The sequence below is a fragment of the Coregonus lavaretus genome, assembly GCF_964263955.1.
Source record: "Coregonus lavaretus genome assembly, chromosome: 9".
In the NCBI taxonomy this organism is placed as follows: Eukaryota; Metazoa; Chordata; class Actinopteri; order Salmoniformes; family Salmonidae; genus Coregonus; species Coregonus lavaretus.
The window spans coordinates 16,149,391-16,170,269 of NC_139996.1; the positions used below are offsets into that span (position 1 = coordinate 16,149,391).

General features: G+C 42.7%; 2 protein-coding genes across 3 annotated transcripts in view; one reads left to right on the forward strand and one right to left on the reverse strand.

Moving 5' to 3' along the window:
• bcl2l13 (BCL2 like 13) overlaps positions 1 to 8,535 on the forward strand; it is a 43,954-nt gene extending 35,419 nt beyond the window's left edge. The window contains exon 7 of the mRNA XM_084168870.1: positions 4,872 to 8,535. Coding sequence (XP_084024996.1) covers positions 4,872 to 5,843 — 972 coding nt within the window. The 3' untranslated portion in view covers positions 5,844 to 8,535. The remainder of the gene's footprint in view (positions 1 to 4,871) is intronic.
• Positions 8,536 to 9,538: 1,003 nt separating this feature from the next.
• On the reverse strand, positions 9,539 to 19,613 carry bida (BH3 interacting domain death agonist). 2 transcript variants are annotated; one of them, XM_084168871.1, is made up of 4 exons: positions 19,477 to 19,613; positions 18,914 to 19,179; positions 15,139 to 15,272; positions 9,539 to 10,125 (listed from the first exon to the last, which is right to left on the reverse strand). In XM_084168871.1, the coding sequence occupies exons 2-4, from the start codon at positions 19,167 to 19,169 to the stop codon at positions 9,922 to 9,924; spliced, it is 594 nt and encodes a 197-aa protein (XP_084024997.1). In that variant the 5' UTR covers positions 19,170 to 19,179; positions 19,477 to 19,613; the 3' UTR covers positions 9,539 to 9,921. The 2 variants fall into 2 exon arrangements, with proteins under 2 accessions (XP_084024997.1, XP_084024998.1); XM_084168872.1 differs by having other exon boundaries at positions 18,914 to 19,176; positions 19,477 to 19,582.
• Positions 19,614 to 20,879: the final 1,266 nt, after the last annotated feature.

The window sequence follows — 20,879 nt, forward strand, 5'->3', positions numbered from 1 at the left end:
AGACAGACTGTGCTCTGCCCTGTTTGAACAGAATGTCCCTGAGGCATTCCAAATCAAAGTAGGGTTCTGACTCATGCTTGGTCATTGTGTACATTACTACATTGACTCGCTGGCCTATATCTGAGCCATCCCACATCACTGTTCTACCCTATGAGAGTGGAGATAATAGCCACTCACTGAGGTTATGTGCCGATGTTAAAGCTTCCTACACAAATATCTCACCTGTTATGAAATGTGCCTGTATTTTACAGCCTCCTACCTCCCTACCAAGGCAAAGATTGACATCTAAAAACATATAGGCTAAATGGAACTATTGCATTTACCCAGATTCACTCTATAGCCATATGACTGTCAGATAACATAATGTCAGGCTTTTGACCCTGTTAGTTCCCATCCATACCACTAGGTGGCATGAAAACCATAAAGAGATGTGCATACAAACACAAACTTGTCACATCAATGATGTGTATGAACCTTGGATGACTGACAGTGGGCGCTGTATTGAAGTTACCGCACAGCCATTTTGGTACTCCTCCGTTGTAAAATAGATTTAGGAAGCTATAGAAATTTAACATCAACATTAGTTTTTGACAAGTATATTCTATTAGTCACCTTAATGCATACTTTTAAATTCTATGTGAACTGAACATTAAAAAAAAAAAGTATAAAAAAAAAAAAAGTGTATGTATATGCGTATTTATATATATATATATATATATATATATTAATATTATCACACACACACACAGTTGAAGTCGGAAGTTTACATACAGTGGGGGAAAAAAGTATTTAGTCAGCCACCAATTGTGCAAGTTCTCCCACTTAAAAAGATAAGAGAGGCCTGTAATTTTCATCATAGTTACACGTCAACTATGACAGACAAATTGAGGAAAAAAAATCCAGAAAATCACATTGTAGGATTTTTAATGAATTTATTTGCAAATTATGGTGGAAAATAAGTATTTGGTCACCTACAAACAAGCAAGATTTCTGGCTCTCACAGACCTGTAACTTCTTCTTTAAGAGGCTCCTCTGTCCTCCACTCGTTACCTGTATTAATGGCACCTGTTTGAACTTGTTGTCAGTATAAAAGACACCTGTCCACCACCTCAAACAGTCACACTCCAAACTCCACTATGGCCAAGACCAAAGAGCTGTCAAAGGACACCAGAAACAACATTGTAGACCTGCATCAGGCTGGGAAGACTGAATCTGCAATAGGTAACAGCTTGGTTTGAAGAAATCAACTGTGGGAGCAATTATTAGGAAATGGAAGACATACAAGACCACTGATAATCTCCCTCGATCTGGGGCTCCACGCAAGATCTCACCCCGTGTGGTCAAAATGATCACAAGAACGGTGAGCAAAAATCCCAGAACCACACAGGGGGACCTAGTGAATGACCTGTAGAGAGCTGGGACCAAAGTAACAAAGCCTACCATCAGTAACACACTACGCCGCCAGGGACTCAAATCCTGCAGTGCCAGACGTGTTCCCCTTCTTAAGCCAGTACATGTCCAGGCCCGTCTGAAGTTTGCTAGAGTGCATTTGGATGATCCAGAAGAGGATTGGGAGAATGTCATATGGTCAGATGAAACCAAAATATAACTTTTTGGTAAAAACTCAACTCGTCGTGTTTGGAGGACAAAGAATGCTGAGTTGCATCCAAAGAACACCATACCTACTGTGAAGCATGGGGGTGGAAACATCATGCTTTGGGGCTGTTTTTCTGCAAAGGGACCAGGACGACTGATCCGTGTAAAGGAAAGAATGAATGGGGCCATGTATCGTGAGATTTTGAGTGAAAACCTCCTTCCATCAGCAAGGGCATTGAAGATGAAACGTGGCTGGGTCTTTCAGCATGACAATGATCCCAAACACACCGCCCGGGCAACGAAGGAGTGGCTTCGTAAGAAGCATTTCAAGGTCCTGGAGTGGCCTAGCCAGTCTCCAGATCTCAACCCCATAGAAAATCTTTGGAGGGAGTTGAAAGTCCGTGTTGCCCAGCGACAGCCCCAAAACATCACTGCTCTAGAGGAGACCTGCATGGAGGAATGGGCCAAAATACCAGCAACAGTGTGTGAAAACCTTGTGAAGACTTACAGACAACGTTTGACCTGTTTCATTGCCAACAATGGGTATAAAACAAAGTATTGAGAAACTTTTGTTATTGACCAAATTCTTATTTCCCACCATAATTTGCAAATAAATTCATTAAAAATCCTAAAATGTGATTTTTTTGTTCTCATTTTGTCTGTCATAGTTGACGTGTACCTATGATGAAAATTACAGGCCTCTCTCATCTTTTTAAGTGGGAGAACTTGCACAATTGGTGGCTGACTAAATACTTTTTTCCCCCGCTGTACACTTAGGTTGGAGTCATTAAAACTTGTTTGTCAACCACTCCACAAATTTCTTTTTAACAAACTATAGTTTTGGCAAGTCAGTTAGGACATCTACTTTGTGCATGACACAAGTAATTTTTCCAACAATTGTTTATAGACAGATTATTTCACTTATAATTCACTGTATCACAATTCCAGTGGGTCAGAAGTTTACATACACTAAGTTGACTGTGCCTTTAAACAGCTTGGAAAATTCCAGAAAATTATGTCATGGCTTTAGAAGCTTCTGATAGGCTAATTGACATCATTTGAGTCAATTGGAGGTGTGCCTGTGGATGTATTTCAAGGCATACCTTCAAACTCAGTGCCTCTTTGCTTGACACCATGGGAAAATCAAAAGAAATCAGCCAAGACCTCAGAAAAATAATTGTAGACCTCCACAAGTCTGGTTCATCCTTGGGAGCAATTTCCAAACGCCTGAAGGTACCATGTTCATCTGTACAAACAATAGTACGGAAGTATAAACACCATGGGACCACGCAGCCATCATACCGCTCAGGAAGGAGACGCGTTCTGTCTCCTAGAGATGAACGTACTTTGGTGCGAAAAGTGCAAATCAATCCCAGAACAACAGCAAAGGACCTTGTGAAGATGGAAACGGGTACAAAATCATCTATATCCACAGTAAAACGAGTCCTCTGTAGCTCAATTGGTAGAGCATGGCGCTTGTAACGCCAGGGTAGTGGGTTCGATCCCCGGGACCACCCATACGTAAAAATGTATGTACGCATGACTGTAAGTCGCTTTGGATAAAAGCGTCTGCTAAATGGCATATTATTATATTATAACCTGAAAGGTCGCTCAGCAAGGAAGAAGCCACTGCTCCAAAACCGCCATAAAAAAGCCAGACTACGGTTTGCAACTGCACATGGGGACAAATATCGTACTTTTTGGAGAAATGTCCTCTGGTCTGATTAAACAAAATAGTACTGTTTGGCCATAATGACCATCGTTATGTTTGGAGGAAAAAGGGGGGGGATTTGCAAGCTAAAGAACACCATCCCAACTGTGAAGCATTGGGGTGGCAGCATCATGCTGTGGGGGTGCTTTGCTGCAGGAGGGACTGGTGCACTTCACAAAATAGATGGCATCATGAGGAAGGAAAATTATGTGGATATATTGAAGCAACATCTCAAGACATCAGTCAGGAAGTTAAAGCTTGGTCGCAAATGGGTCTTCCAAATGGACAATGACCCTAAGCATACTTCCAAAGTTGTGGCAAAATGGCTTAAGGACAACAAAGTCAAGGTATTGGAGTGGCCATCACAAAGCCCTGACCTCAATCCTATAGAAAATTTGTGGGCAGAACTGAAAAAGCGTGTGCGAGCAAGGAGGCCTACAGACCTGACTCAGTTACACCAGCTCTGTCAGGAGGAATGGCCCAAAATTCACCCAACTTATTGTGGGAAGCTTGTGGAAGGCTACCCGAAACGTTTGACCCAAGTTAAACAATTTAAAGGCAATGCTACCAAATACTAATTGAGTGTATGCAAACTTCTGACCCACTGGGAATGTGATGAAAGAAATAAAAGCTGAAATAAATCATTCTCTCTACTATTATTCTGACATTTCACATTCTTAAAATAAAGTGCTGATCCTAACTGACCTAAGACAGGGAATTTTTACTAGGATTTAATGTCAGGACTAAGGTTTATGTAAACTTCCGACTTCAACTGTGTGTGTACGTACACACACACACACACACACACACACACACACACAGTACCAGTCGAAAGTTTGGACACACCTACTCATTCCAGGGTTTTTCTTTTCTTTTTATTATTTTCGACATTGTAGAATAATAGTGAAGACATCAAAACTATGCATTAACCCAATTTTTTTTTTTACATACATATATTTTTATTTGTAACTTGTCAAGGGTGTGTATTTTATTTATGGGACTTGTATTCATCAAGGGCAGGGAAACACACTACCTCTTCACAAATCACTTGACAATAAACCACAGAAATCTACATGAGGTGTTGTGATATCATCTGTGTCTTCCTGAGAATGTTCAGCAGGAAGTCAACACAGCAGGTCTTTGGTAATTACGATGACTCAGTTTGGCTACTTTGTAGTTTCAAGCTGATTTTACTGTAGCCTCCAGTGGGCTGATGTTGGGGTTTCAGGTGATGACTGCACAATTGTCTTGACCACAACAATGCCTTTTGTATTGCAACTGCTGTAAAAAAAATATAAGTGAATGGTGATGTGACACGGTGTACTTTCTCAGAGATGTGCGTCAAACATTTTTATTGTGATATTGCTTGGAAATTTACAACAAATTATAGAATTTTGAGGTTTGACACCTTTTTTAATAGTGGGCTATATAGTGCCACTGGCATAGGTTTTGTCCTACTTGAAATGTAATATGCTTATTAGAACCCATTAGCCATTTTCACTTTTAATAAAGAGCTAACTTGTAATTTTTTGGTTCAACACTGACCTCTCTCTTCTCTCTTCAGGGTACAGTGTTTAGCCTGGAGGAGGAGCAAGGCGTGATCATAACCGAGGACAGCAACGACATCTACATCCTGTCTGGAGAGCAGCTTCCTGGCCAGCTCAGTCCCCCCGCATCGCTGCTGGGCACCGGAGACAGCAGTGGGCCGGGCAGCTGGCAAACGGAGAGCTTACCCGTGTCTCTGGCAGGCAACGATTCCTGGGCACAGGTGAGCATGATGGACCACCCCGAAGACGTCAAGAGTCTGGACAGCAACGAGGGCGCCCTGGCTGAGGAGCGCAGTGAGAACAACTCCTCCAACTCTGACATCGTGCATGTGGAGCGAGAGGACGCAGAGGAGGGTGAGGGCGGGGCAGAGTTGCAGGAGAGCATGCTGAGCGTGCTGGGGACGGAGAGCGAGCTGGCTGAGCTGAGGGCGGAGTTTAGGGATGACACTCCGCCTCCTGTCCTAGCAGCCCCAGAGCCTGTGGTGGTATATCTTGAGGAGCCGGTCATCATAGAGACGCCTGCTCCCCTGTCGGCGGTTCGGTCAGAGCCGCGTGCCCCATCCCCTGTCCCAGTGTCAGAGCCCCCTGCTCCAGCCCGTATGGTTGAGCCTGCCCCTGTTGTGGAGGCAGCACCCCCATACCCCGCCAAGGCGCCCTCTACTCCCCCACCAGCAGAGCCAGTTCCAGAACCAGAGCCCGTTCCAGAACCAGTCGCAGCACCACCCCAACCAGAGCCCGTTCCAGAGCCAGATCCAGAGGAGCCCCAGCCTGAACCTCAGTCAGAGACTGTGCTGGAGCTGGCTGCAGCGCCCATCCTGGAGGCACTCCCAGCCCCTGTGGAGGCCCCTGTGGCCCCTGCCGAGGAGCCCCCGGTGCAGACGGAACCAGAGCCCAAGTCAGAGATCCCAGTGCTGCTGTATGGTGGAGCCGCTCTGGTGGCCCTAGCTGCTGTGGTGGCCTGGGGAGTCATGACCTACCGGAAGAAGTAGCCTAGCAGGAAGAACCGGGCCCCAGACCTCCCCTCCTCCCTGGTCCCTGCCTGGTTCACTGCTGGTAATCGGGGCTGCTATGCTGCCACCACCAGGTGGACACACCATGTGAACAATTACTTATTTTCCCTCTCTCCATTTTTGTTTTCCCCGTTCTCATCTCTGCTCATCTGGCGTTTTGAGATGTTTGTCTTCAGTTGTACATTGCTGCCTCCAACCCATCAACTCTCAAACTGGAAAGGACATTTGTATTATTTTTTTCTCACGGTTTCTCTGTTGTTTTCCAGGTGCTTGGTTCTGTTCTGTGCCATCCGGATGCACGTCACAGATACACCCTGTATGTTACCCTCTCGGCTGGAGCTTGGGGTACCTCTTTGTCCTTAGAGCCTAGTGGGTGTAGCGCAGAAGAGTCAGAATTCCCTGTTCTGTTGCAAAGAAGGGAAGGGAAAAGGGTAGCTATTCCAATATTCATATAGAAAAATCTAAGTTCTGACCACATTATGTCCTCTGAAAAGCAAACCTTTCTTCAAGGATTAGATGGGCATGGTTTTTTTATTTTTACGGTAATTAACTGATCATGATTAGACTTTTGATTCGTTTTTAGAATTACAGTATGTATGTGATATAAGAATATAAGATTCACTGTACTGGAGACCCTGATGTGCCTATAAAAGTATGTCTGCAGAATTGAGCCCCATAAAGGGACAATATTGTTCATAAAGCACTTGATTGGGATTAATAATATCACACTAAAATGTGAAATAGATACACTACATGACCAAAGGTATGTGGACACCTGCTCATCGAACATCTCATTCCAAAATCATGGGCATTAATATGGAGTTGGTCCCCTCTTTGCTGCTATAACAGCCTCCACTCTTCTGGGAAGGCTTTCCACTAGATGTTGGAACATTGCTGTGGGGACTTGCTTCCATTCAGCCACGAGCATTAGTGAGGATGGGCACCGATGTTGGGCGATTAGGCCTGACTTGCAGTCTGCGTTCCAATTCATCCCAAAGGTGTTCGATGGGGTTGAGGTCAGGGCTCTGTCCAGGCCAGTCAAGTTCTTCCACACCGATCTCGACAAACCATTTCTGTATGGACCTCGCTTTGTGCACGGGGCATTGTCATGCTAAAACAGGAAAGGGCCTTCCCCGAACTGTTGCCACAAAGTTGGAAGCACAGAATCGTATAGAATGTCATTGTATGTTGTAGCATTAAGATCTCCCTTCACTGGAACTAAGGGGCCAAGCCCGAACCATGAAATACAGCCCCAGACCATTATTCCTCCTCCACCAAACTTTACAGTTGGCACTATGCATTGGGGCAGGTAGCGTTCTCCTGGCATCCGCCAAACCCAGATTTGTCTGTCGGGACTGCCAGATGGTGATGCGTGATTCATCGCTTCAGAGTCCAATGGCGGCGAGCTTTACACCACTCCAGCAGACGCTTAGCCTTGCGCATGGTGATCTTAGGCTTGTGTGCTGCTGCTCGGCCATGGAAACCAATTTCATGAAGCTCCTGACAAACTGTTCTTGTGCTGACGTTGCTTCCAGAGGCAGTTTGGAACTCGTTAGTGAGTGTTGCAACCGAGGACAGACGATTTTTACACGCTGCGCGCTTCATCACTCGGCGGTCAGGTTCCGTGAGCTTGTGTGGCCTACCGCTTCGCAGCTGAGCCGTTGTTGCTCCTAGACGTTACCACTTCACAAGAACAGCACTTCTAGTTGACTGGGGCAGCTCTAGCAGGGTAGAAATTTGACTTACTGACTTGTTGGAAAGGTGGCATCCTATGAAGGTGCCACTTTGAAAGTCACTGAGCTCTTCAGTAAGGCCGTTCTACTGCCAATGTTTGTCTATGGAGATTGCATGGGTGTGTGCTTGGTTTTATACACCTGTCAGTAACGGGTGTGGCTGAAATAGCTGAATCCACTCATTTGAAGGGGTGTCCACATACTTTTGTGTGTGTATATAGTGTATGTTTATCTACTTTTTTTCTTTCCTTTATTAAATGCTGATCGCCGGTCACTTACTACACCACCTGATGATAAATGTTATTTTGGGAAGTTTTGGGAAATTGAGGGCTTCCACTTTAAGATGTGAATAGGATGCCATGACTCAAAGGCCAACTACTCTTCACAATGAATATATCAGTTACTAATTTCAGTCATTTAGTAAACAGACTCCTGTGTCTCTTATCGCTTTAGATAGTTATGATTTGTGGTCATATTGCAGTAGTATAATGACTGCAATGAAATTGTTTTTTAATGGGGAAAAGAAAAGAAAGGGGGACAAGATCACCGCAGTTCACAGCCGGAGTGCCGTTTGATTACTAACCATCTCCTTGAAAATAGATGTTTAGATTATCTGCTATAAAACTGTCAATGGTCACTATCAACCTTGTGTGTGTTAACTATTGTGTGTTTGCGTGAGTGAAAACATCAACCACTCCTAAAGCCAGCTTAACCATGACAGCACCATGGTCAATCCTGTTCCATGTACTGTGCTCTGACGACAGGGGATGGAGGGCTGGGAATGACTGCACCAAGACACTGAATTTCATATTAATTTGTTCAACACAAGTTGTGTCCAAGAGAGATACAAGGTTTAAGATTGAAATATCAAACATGAAAGACATGACTACTTGATTTCATCTGACACTGTGAGCCTATTAAAATCAAAAGGAAAATGAGTTTTGTCTTGAATCAATTTATGCTCTCATTCCCAACTCCCCCAGTCTATCAGTAACTAACTTCACAGGGACTGCCTTTCTTCAGCTACCCTGTCCTCAGCCCTCTGTTGTGCCAGGTGCCGCTTGTCCCCTCTGCTGGCCAAAACTGCCCACCCAGCACTGCCTTGCCATTCCGCTGTAACCCCATAGCGTGCCTACCTTGTACAGTATAGATTTACAAAGCTTAACATGCCAGCCCTGCCACAGACAATCAAGAGGCAACATGCTAACAACATTCCCACTAAGGGAAACATATCTTCCTCTGTTAGTTGCCGTACAATGTGAATCCAAAAATAAAATATACACTGTAGACCTCAGGTGTCGAGTACAAAAATAAAAATTTTTTTACAGGGCACTCAAGTCTGGAGCGTGAAATGTGAACACTTGATCCAAGTGAAAATGTAGTAGTGGAGTTCTGTTAAACTGGAAACTGGTTGTCCAGCTTTGTGTTCACTGGTTAGTGGATTCCCACAGCTTACTTGGTCAATATCAGAACTGTAAAGATGCACACAACTCACTACACACTGCTGCTTAGCCAAGTGTAAATACAACCATGTGTGGTCTGGGGTGGTAAACAACAGCAAGTTGTGTGGGTAAGAAGATGTGTGGGTGAGACAAATGGTTTTGTTCCTCGTTCCATTGAAAGCAAATGTACAAGGATGCTTTCATGTATGCAAACTAGCTGAAAGAATGTACAAAGGGAAACTAAGTATTTGGAAAGTACAGTACGGCTGTAAAATCCCCAATTTAGCACTTTACCTATATGTACAGTTTGAGACCAGAATACATCATTTAAACTGCATCGTTGTGGTTTTGTACACATGAACAAGTTAATAAAATGGTTCTTCCTTACATAATTGTATTACTCTTACATTTATTTTAATTTAAATGTATATCCCTGCATCATCATCATAGGATATCTATGCATACAACAAACCAAAAGGCATTTAACAAAACTAACATGGTCTTTAAAACAAAAAGTGGATTTATCCCTTTTGAGGAAGCCATGTATTGTTACAAAACTGTTTTGGGAAAAAAAAGTATTTAAAAAAATAAACTTCAAGCACAATGTATGTGGAAGTGAAAACAGCAGACGATGCATGACACTTCTCTATCCCTTTGCAGTATCAGAGCTGGTAAAATAAAGCACTCAAGTTTCCAAATCCAGTGGCAAACACTTTCAGAATCACATCTTTTCAAAAAAATAATTTGAATGTTCTATATTTACTGAGTAGCTTGTTAAGAAAATGAATGTGCCCCTGAACTAAACGGCACACTCACTATTGATTGGTAATCAAGCATCCGTCCAGAGTGGAGAGTCCGTAGAGTTTGGGGTCTGTTTTAAAGTCACCTGGCCACGGTAGGGTTTATGAACTGAACTGCTGTGTTGAACAGGTTACGGAGCAGCAGGGGGGCGTGCTCACACACCCCCTTCACCAGGGTCAGCGTGAGGGCCATGATCACCTTCTCCTGGGGTAGATGGTCCAGCACAGGGCCCAGGCCCTGCTTCTTCACCCACTCCACTTCCAGGGCTAGGTGGTGCTTCCACAGCTGAGGAACACACACAGGCATCAGACCTTTGACATACTTATGGATTGATCTTATACCCATTACTAGATAATACTTTATAACCCCTGTGGTTTCAATTCACAGCAGGAACACCATGATTTACATACATTTCTAGACATAGACATTCTATATATACACTGAACAAAAATCTAAACTTAACATGCAACAATTAACGGTTTTACAGAGTTATAGTTCATATAAGGGAATCAGTCAATTGAAATGAATTAATTAGGCCCTAATATATGGATTTCACATGAGTGGGCAAGGGAGCAGCCACCCACTGGAGAGCCAGGCCCAGCCAATGAGTTTCCCCCCCACAAAAGTGCTTTATTACAGACAGAAATACTCCTCAGTTTCATCAGCTCTCTAGGTGGCTGGTCTCAGACTATCCCAAGAAGAAGCCGGATGTGGAGGTCCTGGACTGACGTGGTCTATGGTTGTGAGGCAGGTTGGACGTACTGCCAAATTCTCTAAAACGATGTTGGAGGAGGCTTATGGTAGAGAAATTAACATTCAATGCTCTGGTGCACATTCCTGCAGTCAGCATGCCAATTGCACGCTCCCTCAAAACTTGAGACATCTGTGGCATTGTGTTGTGTGACAAACTGCACATTTTAGAGAGGCCTTTTATTATCCCCAGCACAAGGTGCACCTGTGTAATGATCATGCTGTTTAGTATTTATTTAGTATTTATTAGGATCCCTATTAGCCGCTGCAAAAGCATCCGCTACTCTTCCTGGGGTCCACATGAAACATGACATAATACAGAACATTATTAGTCAAGGACTGAAATACATCAATTTAAAATGTCACACATAGCCTACACATTAGTACATACACACAATATCTAGGTCTAATACATAATACAGTGCAAATTACAATACAATATATATAAAATGGCTGTGTCTCTTCACAGCCCCTTTGTGGGGTAAGGTGTTCTTTTATGTTTTTTAAAAATGTGTTTTATTGCTAGCTTGAGTTACCTGTGGTGGCAGAGTTCCATGTAGTCATGGCTCTATTTAATACATTTACATTTTAGTCATTTAGCAGACGCTCTTATCCAGAGCGACTTACAGTTAGTGAGTGCATACATTTTCATACTGGCCCCCCTGGCCCCCCGTGGGAATCGAACCCACAACCCTGGCGTTGCAAGCGCCATGCTCTACCAACTGAGCTACAACTGCGTTTCCCAGCCTCTGTTCTGGACCTGGGGACTGTGAACAGAACTCTGGTTGCATGTTTTTTGTTGTACCGATGAGTGTTCGAACTGTGTGCCAACTGCTTGAACAGACAGTTCGGTATCTTCAACACATCAATACCTCGCACAAAGACCAATAGTGATCCAGTCAATTTCTCCTCAACTTTGAGCCAGGAGAGACTTATGCATGTTACTGACACTTTCCCTCTGTGTACATCTAAGTGCGATACGTGCTGCTTTGTTCTGGACGAACTGCAATTTACCTATGTCCTTCTTTGCCGCACATGACCACACAGCTGGGCAGTAGTCCAGGTGCGACAAAACTAGGGCCTGTAGGACCTGTCTGGTCGACTGAGATGTCAAGAAGGCAGAGCAACGCCCTATCATGGACAGACCTTTTCCCATTTAACAACCATTGAGTCTATATGTTTTAACCATGAAAGCATGCTATCTAGGGTTACACCCAGCAGTTTAGTCTCCTCAACTTGCTCAACAACCACATTATTCAATAATAGATCTAAACGAGGTTTAGCATTGAGCGAGTGATTTGTCCCAAAAATAATGCTTTTAGTTTTTGAGTTATTTAGCACCAGCCTATTGCTAGTTACCCATTCTAAAAGTGACTGGAGCTCTATGTTATTTATTTGACTGTTGAGTCGACAGCGTACATACACACACAGGCTTTATTCAAGGTCAGTGGAAGGTGATTTGTAAAAACAGAAAACAATAATGCCCCTAGCCGGCTGCCCTGCAATACACCACACTCAACTGAATTTGCATGAGAGGCGCTTCCATTAACGAAAACCCTCTGTGTTCTATTAGATTTGTAACTTTCAATCAATCCATAATAAGGCAGAGGATGCAAATCCATGACACATACATTTTTTCAGCAATAGGTTATGATCAATTACATTAAAAGCTGCACTGAAGTCTAACAAAACAGCTCCCACAATCTTCTTACTATCAATTTCTTTCAGCCAATCATCAGTAGTTTGTGTCAGTGCTGAGAATTATGCACCCTTCCCTATACGCATGCTGAAAGTTTATTGTTAATTTGTTTTCTGTAAAATAACTTTGTATTTGATCAAACCATTTTTTCCAAAAGTTTGCTAAGCACTTCTAAAAGGCTGATTGGTCGGCTGTTTGAACCATTAAAGGGTGCTCTGCTATTCTTGGGTAGTGAAATGACCTTTGCCTCCCTCCATGTCTGAGGGCACACACCGTCTTCTAGGCTTAAATTGAAGATGTGGCAGACAGGAGTCACAATGTATTCCGCTACCATCCTCAGCAATTTACCATCCAGGTTGTCGGTACCGGGTGGTTTGTCCTTATAGATAGCAACAATTATTTCACCTCTTCCACACCCACTTTGTGGAACTCAAAACTACAGTGGTTGTCTTTCATTATCTGGTAGATTATGCATGAATTTGGCGCTTGTAATGCCAGGGTAGTGGGTTCGATTCCCGGGACCACCCATACCTAAACATGTATGCACGCATGACTGTAAGTCGCTTTGGATAAAAGCGTCTGCTAAATGGCATATTATTATTATTATTATTATTATGAAGGCTCAGCATTTGTTTTTTGCATGTCATACACTAAGGGAAAAAAGTATTTGATCCCCTGCTGATTTTGTACGTTTGGCCTCTGACAAAGAAATGATCAGTCTATAATTTTAATGGTAGGTTTATTTGAACAGTGAGAGACAGAATAACAACAAAAATATCCAGAAAAACGCATGTCAAAAATGTTATAAATTGATTTGCATTTTAATGAGGGAAATAATTATTTGACCCCCTCTCAATCAGAAAGATTTCTGGCTCCCAGGTGTCTTTTATACAGGTAACGAGCTGAGATTAGGAGCACACTCTTAAAGGGAGTTCTCCTAATCTCAGCTTGTTACCTGTATAAAAGACACCTGTCCACAGAAGCAATCAATCAATCAGATTCCAAACTCTCCACCATGGCCAAGACCAAAGAGCTCTCCAAGGATGTCAGAGACAAGATTGTAGACCTACACAAGGCTGGAATGGGCAACAAGACCATCGCCAAGCAGCTTGGTGAGAAGGTGACAACAGTTGGTGCGATTATTCGCAAATGGAAGAAACACAAAAGAACTGTCAATCTCCCTCGGCCTGGGGCTCCATGCAAGATCTCACCTCGTGGAGTTGCAATGATCATGAGAATGGTGAGGAATCAGCCCAGAACTACACGGGAGGATCTTGTCAATGATCTCAAGGCAGCTGGGACCATAGTCACCAAGAAAACAATTGGTAACACACTACGCCATGAAGGACTGAAATCCTGCAGCGCCCGCAAGGTCCCCCTGCTCAAGAAAGCACATATACATGCCCGTCTGAAGTTAGCCAATGAACATCTGAATGATTCAGAGGAGAACTGGGTGAAAGTGTTGTGGTCAGATGAGACCAAAATGGAGCTCTTTGGCATTGACTCAACTCGCCGTGTTTGGAGGAGGAGGAATGCTGCCTATGACCCCAAGAACACCATCCCCACCGTCAAACATGGAGGTGGAAACATTATGCTTTGGGGGTGTTTTTCTGCTAAGGGGACAGGACAACTTCACCGCATCAAAGGGTCGATGGACGGGGCCATATACCGTCAAATCTTGGGTGAGAACCTCCTTCCCTCAGCCAGGGCATTGAAAATGGGTCGTGGATGGGTATTCCAGCATGACAATGACCCAAAACACACGGCCAAGGCAACAAAGGAGTGGCTCAAGAAGAGGCACATTAAGGTCCTGGAGTGGCCTAGCCAGTCTCCAGACCTTAATCCCATAGAAAATGTGTGGAGGGAGCTGAAGGTTTGAGTTGCCAAACGTCAGCCTCGAAACCTTAATGACTTGGAGAAGATCTGCAAAGAGGAGTGGGACAAAATACCTCCTGACATGTGTGCAACCCTAGTGGCCAACTACAAGAAACGTCTGACCTCTGTGATTGCCAACAAGGGTTTTGCCACCAAGTACTGAGTCATGTTTTGCAGAGGGGTCAAATACTTATTTCCCTCATTAAAATGCAAATCAATTTATAACATTTTTGACATGCGTTTTTCTGGATTTTTTTGTTGTTATTCTGTCTCTCACTGTTCAAATAAACCTACCATTAAAATTATAGACTGATCATGTCTTTGTCAGTGGGCAAACGTACAAAATCAGCAGGGGATCAAATACTTTTTTCCCTCACTGTACCTAAGTATGCTAATCTTGTCAACAAAAAAGTTATTAAAGTGGTTGGCAATATCAAAGGGTTTTGTTATGAACAAGCCATCTGCCTCAATGAAGGATGGAGTCGAGTTTGCTTTCTTGCCTAGAATTTCATTTAAAGTACTCCAGAGCTTCTTACTATCATTCTTTATATAATTTATCTTTGTTCCACAGTATAGTTTCTTATTTTTGTTTAGTTACGTGATTTCTCAATTCACTGTATGTTTTCCAGTCTGCTGTTTTGTCAGACTTACTTGCTATTCCCTTTGCCTCATCCCTCTCAACCATACCATTTTTCAATTAATAATCTATCCAGGGGGATTTGCCAGCTTCTTGATATGCCACACCTGTCAGGTGGATGGATTATCTTGGCAAAGGAGAAATGCTCACTAACAGGGATGTAAACAAATTTGTGCACAAAATATGAGAGAAATAAGCTTTTTGTGCATATGGACAAATTCTGGGATCTTTTATCTTCAGCTCATGAATCATTGGACCAACACTTTACATGTTGCACTTATATATTTGTTCAGTATAGTTCTGAGCAATCCAAGTAACCAGGATTCCAGAAACCTACCCCAATGGAATACTTCTGCAGTTTCTTGGTCAGATTCTCAGCAGCCTGGGCCACCACATTACGCTCAAGCTGATCAGCTATTTCAATCAGCCCTGCAGCGACACCTCTCAGGGCTTCTTCTTCGGCAGGGTTATCTGGAGGGCAAAGAACATGTTAGTCAAAATCATATTGAATATGAACAGTTATAAAGTATCCACATTTTGATATACAACACAGTATAATTTTCAATCACTTTCACAACAACGGTTCAATGCAGGTGTGCCAGATCCCTGTCACATAGTACAGTAAAGCTGAGATGTTCAGCAGTACATATACTGCCCCTTTTCTAATATCCATTTCATATACAGACAAAAATCCCACTATTTTACCATGCCAGCTTTTTTATACAGTACCAGTCAAAGGTTTGGACACACCTACTCATTCAAGGGTTTTTCTTAATTTCAAAAAAATAATTACATTGTAGAATAATAGTGAAGACATCAAAACTATGAAATAACACATATGGAATCATAGTAACCAAAAGTGTTTAAAAAATCAAAATATATTTTATATTTGAGATTCTTCAAATAGCCACCCTTTGCCTTGATGACAGCTTTGCACACGCTTTACATTCTCTCAACCAGCTTCACCTGGAATGCTTTTCCAACAGTCTTGAAGGAGTTCCCACAAATGCTGAGCACTTGTTGTCTGCTTTTCCTTCACTCTGCCGTCCGACTCATCCCAAACCATCTCAATTTGGTTGAAGTCGGGGGATTGTGGAGTCCAGGTCATCTGATGCAGCACTCCATCACTCTCCTTTTTGGTAAAATAGCCCTTACACAGCCTGGAGGTGTGTTGGGTCATTGTCCTGTTGAAAAACAAATGATAGTCCCACCAAACCAGATGGGATGGCGTATCGCTGCAGAAGGCTGTTGTAGCCATGCTGGTTAAGTGTGCCTTGAATTCTAAATAAATCACAGAAAGTGTCACCAGCAAAGCACCCCCACACCATAACACCTCCTCCTCCATGCTTTATGGTGGGAACTACACATGCGGAGATCATCCGTTCACCCACACCGCGTCTCACAAAGACACCGGTCTAATGTCCATTTCTCGTGTTTCTTGGCCCAAGCAGGTCTCTTCTTCTTATTGGTGTCCTTTAGCGTTGTGCCAGTAACCGAAAGGTTGCTGGTTCTAATCCCCGAGCCGACTAGGTGAAAAATCTGTCGATGTGCCCTTGAGCAAGGCACTTAACCCTAATTGATCCTGTAAGTCGCTCTGGATAAGAGCGTCTGCTAAATGACTAAAATGTAAAATGTAAAAATGTAGTAGTAGTTTCTTTGCAGCAATTCGACCATGAAGGCCTGATTCACACAGTCCCCTCTGAACAGTTGATGTTGAGATGTGTCTGTTACTTGAACTCTGTGAAGCATTTATTTGGGCTGCAATTTCTGAGGCTGGTAACTCTAATGAACTTATCCTCTGCAACAGAGGTAACTCTGGGTCTTCCATTCCTGTGGCGGTTCTCATGAGAGCCAGTTTCATCATAGCGCTTGATGGTTTCTGCGACTGCAATTGAAGAAACTTTCAAAGTTCTTGAAATGTTTCGTATTGACTGACCTTCATGTCTTAAAGTAATGATGGATTGTCGTTTCTCTTCGCTTATTTGAGCTGTTCTTGCCATAATATGGACTTGGTCTTTTACCAAATAGGGCTATCTTCTGTATACCCCCCCTAACTTGTCACAGCACAACTGATTGGCTCAAACGCATTAAGAAGGAAATAAATTCCACAAATTAACTGTTAAGGAGGCACACCTGTTAATTGAAATGCATTCCAGGTGACTACCTCATGAAGCTGGTTGAGAGAATGCCAAGAGTGTGCAAAGCTGTCATCAAGGCAAAGGGTGGCTATTTGAAGAATCTCAAATATAAAATATATATTTGATTTAACACTTTTTTGGTTACTACATGATTCCATATGTGTTATTTCATAGTTTTGATGTCTTCACTATTATTCTACAATGTAAAAAATTGTAAAAATAAAGAAAAACCCTTGAATGAGTAGGTGTGTCCAAACTTTTGACTGGTAGTGTATATCTGAAAGGGGTAGGGGGTAAAAATCATGGGGCAATTCCACAGTAACAGAATGCTGGAACTCAGATTTTTCACTTTAAAATGTATGCCAAACAAAAACCAATGACTGCAAAGTTAAACAAACCATACAAGTCATCCTTGTGCATAGAGTTGTATGGTTTGTTTAACTTTGTAATCATTGTTTTTTTTGGCATAGTCTCAGAATCATTATTTTACAGTGGAATTGCCCCATGGTAAATTAAAACCCACATAAAGACCTAGTCATGATTCCTGTATTTTCACAGACCCTGTAACCAAAATACAGGTATCGGATCTGTGTGAATGGTTCTCTGCTTTTTTGTAGGTCAATTCATTAACACTTCCATTTTTTAAAGGCCCTGTGCAGTCCAAAATCATTTTTTCCTGTTTTTTGTATTACATTTACATTTTAGTCATTTAGCAGACGCTCTTATCCAGAGCGACTTACAGTTAGTGAGTGCATACATTATTTTTTATACTGGCCCCCCGTGGGAATCGAACCCAAAACCCTGCCGTTGCAAACGCCATGCTCTACCAACTGAGCTACATCCCTGCCGGCCATTCCCTCTCCTACCCTGGACAACGCTGGGCCAATTGTGCGCCGCCCCATGGGTCTCCCGGTCGCGGCCGGCTACGACAGAGCCTGGATACGAACCAGGATCTCTAGTGGCACAGCTAGCACTGCGATGCAGTGCCTTAGACCACTGCGCCACTGTATCATATTGTACAACAGCTGATGAAACTAACACTATAAAATAGTGTTTTTTTAAAATCTGTGTTATTTCCTGATAATTAATTGCTGGTTGAAAATACAATCTACACAGGACCTTCTAATCAGCAGGTTTGCATGGGCGGGGGTTTCGGCTTTCCATGGTGACATCTCCATGTGGTAAATTGGTTAATAGACCAATAACAAAGAGAGTTCCAAAGCTCTCTGCCATTAACAGCTAGTTTCCCCCTCCCCACTCAGACCACTCACAGACAGTCCTAGCTAAATCCTTGCTAGAGAAATCGTATAAAAAATAAAAAAATCTATTTCTGCCCATTTTACTGCAAATCAATTATAGATAAGGTTCTATCTGCAACTTCTTAATTAGAAATGTAAAGTTAAGAAAACTGTAGCTATTTGAATACATTAATGATAGAATAACACTATTTTACCAAGATAGTCAGAACACTATCAAATACATTAAGAAATGTATTATGATCATCAGCTGAATTACTGTCACTGAACAACGATGTGACAACAATTTACTTTAAGCTTTCTGACAGTGTTGTTTTTGCTTGAATGCCATTATTGCTGGCTTGACTAGCCTGCCGTAGACCATACATAGAGTGAGATGGCAAAGACGTGTTCTGATTGTTCCGTCTGTATTTGTTCAGGCTTGTGATTGGATTGCAGATAGGACCAAGTTCAAATTGGTTTATACAGATAGAACTTTCTAGTTTTTCATTTTTTTGACTTAAAGATGCACTATGCAGAAATCACTCCGCCATTTCCTGGTTGCTAAAATTCTAATAGTACTTCACAGATCAAATATATGTGACTAACTCATTTTTGACAAAAATGTCAGATAGAACCTTATAGTCCCAAGGTTTCGACTTGTCAAACCTAAGCGAATGTGACTGATGAAATTTCAATCATACAGTAAAAGAAAAACGAAGTAAACCAACCAACCCACCGGGCCATGCCAGCGCAACCTGAGGCTCAAGCCCCTCCAGTAAGATCCTGCTGCTGCTGCAGAAGTGTCCATCTGTCTGAAGCTCGCCCTCCTCGTGGATGTCAATACCCAGACCATTGCCGTTTATGTCCTGGGAAAGCTTCAGCTCCCGGCCCAATGAGTCCAACTCTCTCCGGAGCTCCGCATTGTTGCAGATCTGCTGCTGAAGGAAAGTCAGAAAGACCAGGGGAGTGCACTGAACATCCCCACAGTCCATCGCTGTTCTGCTACAGGGAAAAACATAAGCTAGCCATTGCAATTTCATCAGATATGAACTAGCTATAAAGTTGTCTATAAACGCATTTTTACCCAAGTATTTACTAGCTAGCTGAATGTTACCAGTAGGACAGTCAGCAAACTAAGTACTAAACCGGCAGAAGCTCGCTACTTTCCATTCAATGGAGTGCGAACAAAACATGTCTAGCTAGCTAACGTTAGATAGCTATTAAACGTAACTTTTGCCCGTGTTGATGCTAACAAATAGCAATAAACTCAATGCTAACATATTTGCTCTGTTCACTCACCGTGTAAAAACAGTAAATATATTGGGTGGTAAAGTTTAGCTTGCTTATTACAACTTGTAATAGCTAGCAACACAAGCTGATTGACACCGCCGAGTCTGCGTTGTTCTCCTTGCCTTCCAGACAACACACACGCAAGCGGTCAGTTTGGGGAAATTGGGGGTTCGGTTTGGTACGTTCCCCGCATTGGGCGGATTCGATTATGCTGAGTCGCGGGGTACCGGCTCTTGGCCGTGACATAAACGAGCAGAAGCGGTGAGGGAGGCGCGCCTTTCTCAAATCGAACAGTAATCTGCGCGGCTCGGTCATTTGTTAACAAGGCAGCATTGTGCATCATCCAGAAACATACATCTCTTTTCCATAAAATAAATGTTTGTATTTTCTATTTTTAATTGGGAAGGCAGATAAAGTGTTTTTATCAAACGTAATCACTTTTGCATGGGAAACCACAGAATCCTACTAATTACTACACGTGCTTAATTAAGTCACTTTTGTTTTGAGGCGACATCGCAGTGGGCTTTAAACCAGGCACCTGGCTCACGCCGGGAGGCCGCCCGGTTCTAAATCGAATGCCCTCAGTTTTCAGCGGACGCAAAACACGCCTACACCGGGGCCCAGGCGGGAGTAACCGAACTCCCTTATTGTAGCTACTGAAGTGTGTTGATGGTGTGCTATTTCTAGGAAGAGCCAAAGTAATTTCGAAGGATATGTCGCAATTTGTTTGTAGAATACTCCATTGAAATGGGCTACCTATTAAATAGGGCAAAACGTGATTGTGAACCATTCCAGCCCTGCTGATAATGCTTTCTGAATCCTAGACCAAATTGCATACAGGCTATCCTCAGATCAATAATACCAGGCTTTATTCAACAAGAATGTATATATGCATGCTGTAATATAAAGTTACAAATGAACTAAACACACGAAATAGCTGCTCCAAAAACAAGGACTTACAGTAGCATACAATACTTCTCCCATTTCATGACCTGCGCTGGCCAATTAACAAAACTGGATGTTAGTGAGAGGATGATGTAACCCAAGTTGTTTTGAATCTTCCATAAGCACACATGCACTCTGTGATATACTTGTGTGTGGGTTTCCCCTTTTAGCCCAGTGCTGTGACTGCAAGATAAGGAGGTAAAGTCATGCTAGGAGTCAGGACCAAACCTTTTCCTGAGCAAAATGTAACAAATTGAGCTCAATTGTACAATGAAGCAAAAACAATGTGTATGCAATTGCAAATATGGGAAAGTGTAATGAGTGAATGCTATATCCCTGCATTTAATGTTGAATGAAATTTGAGGTCAAATATAAAATACTGACCCCAAGCAAGGGTTTTGGTCTAATCACATAGAGTTAACAATCTATGGTGGTTTACTGTCAGAGAGAAATTAACATTTGCATAT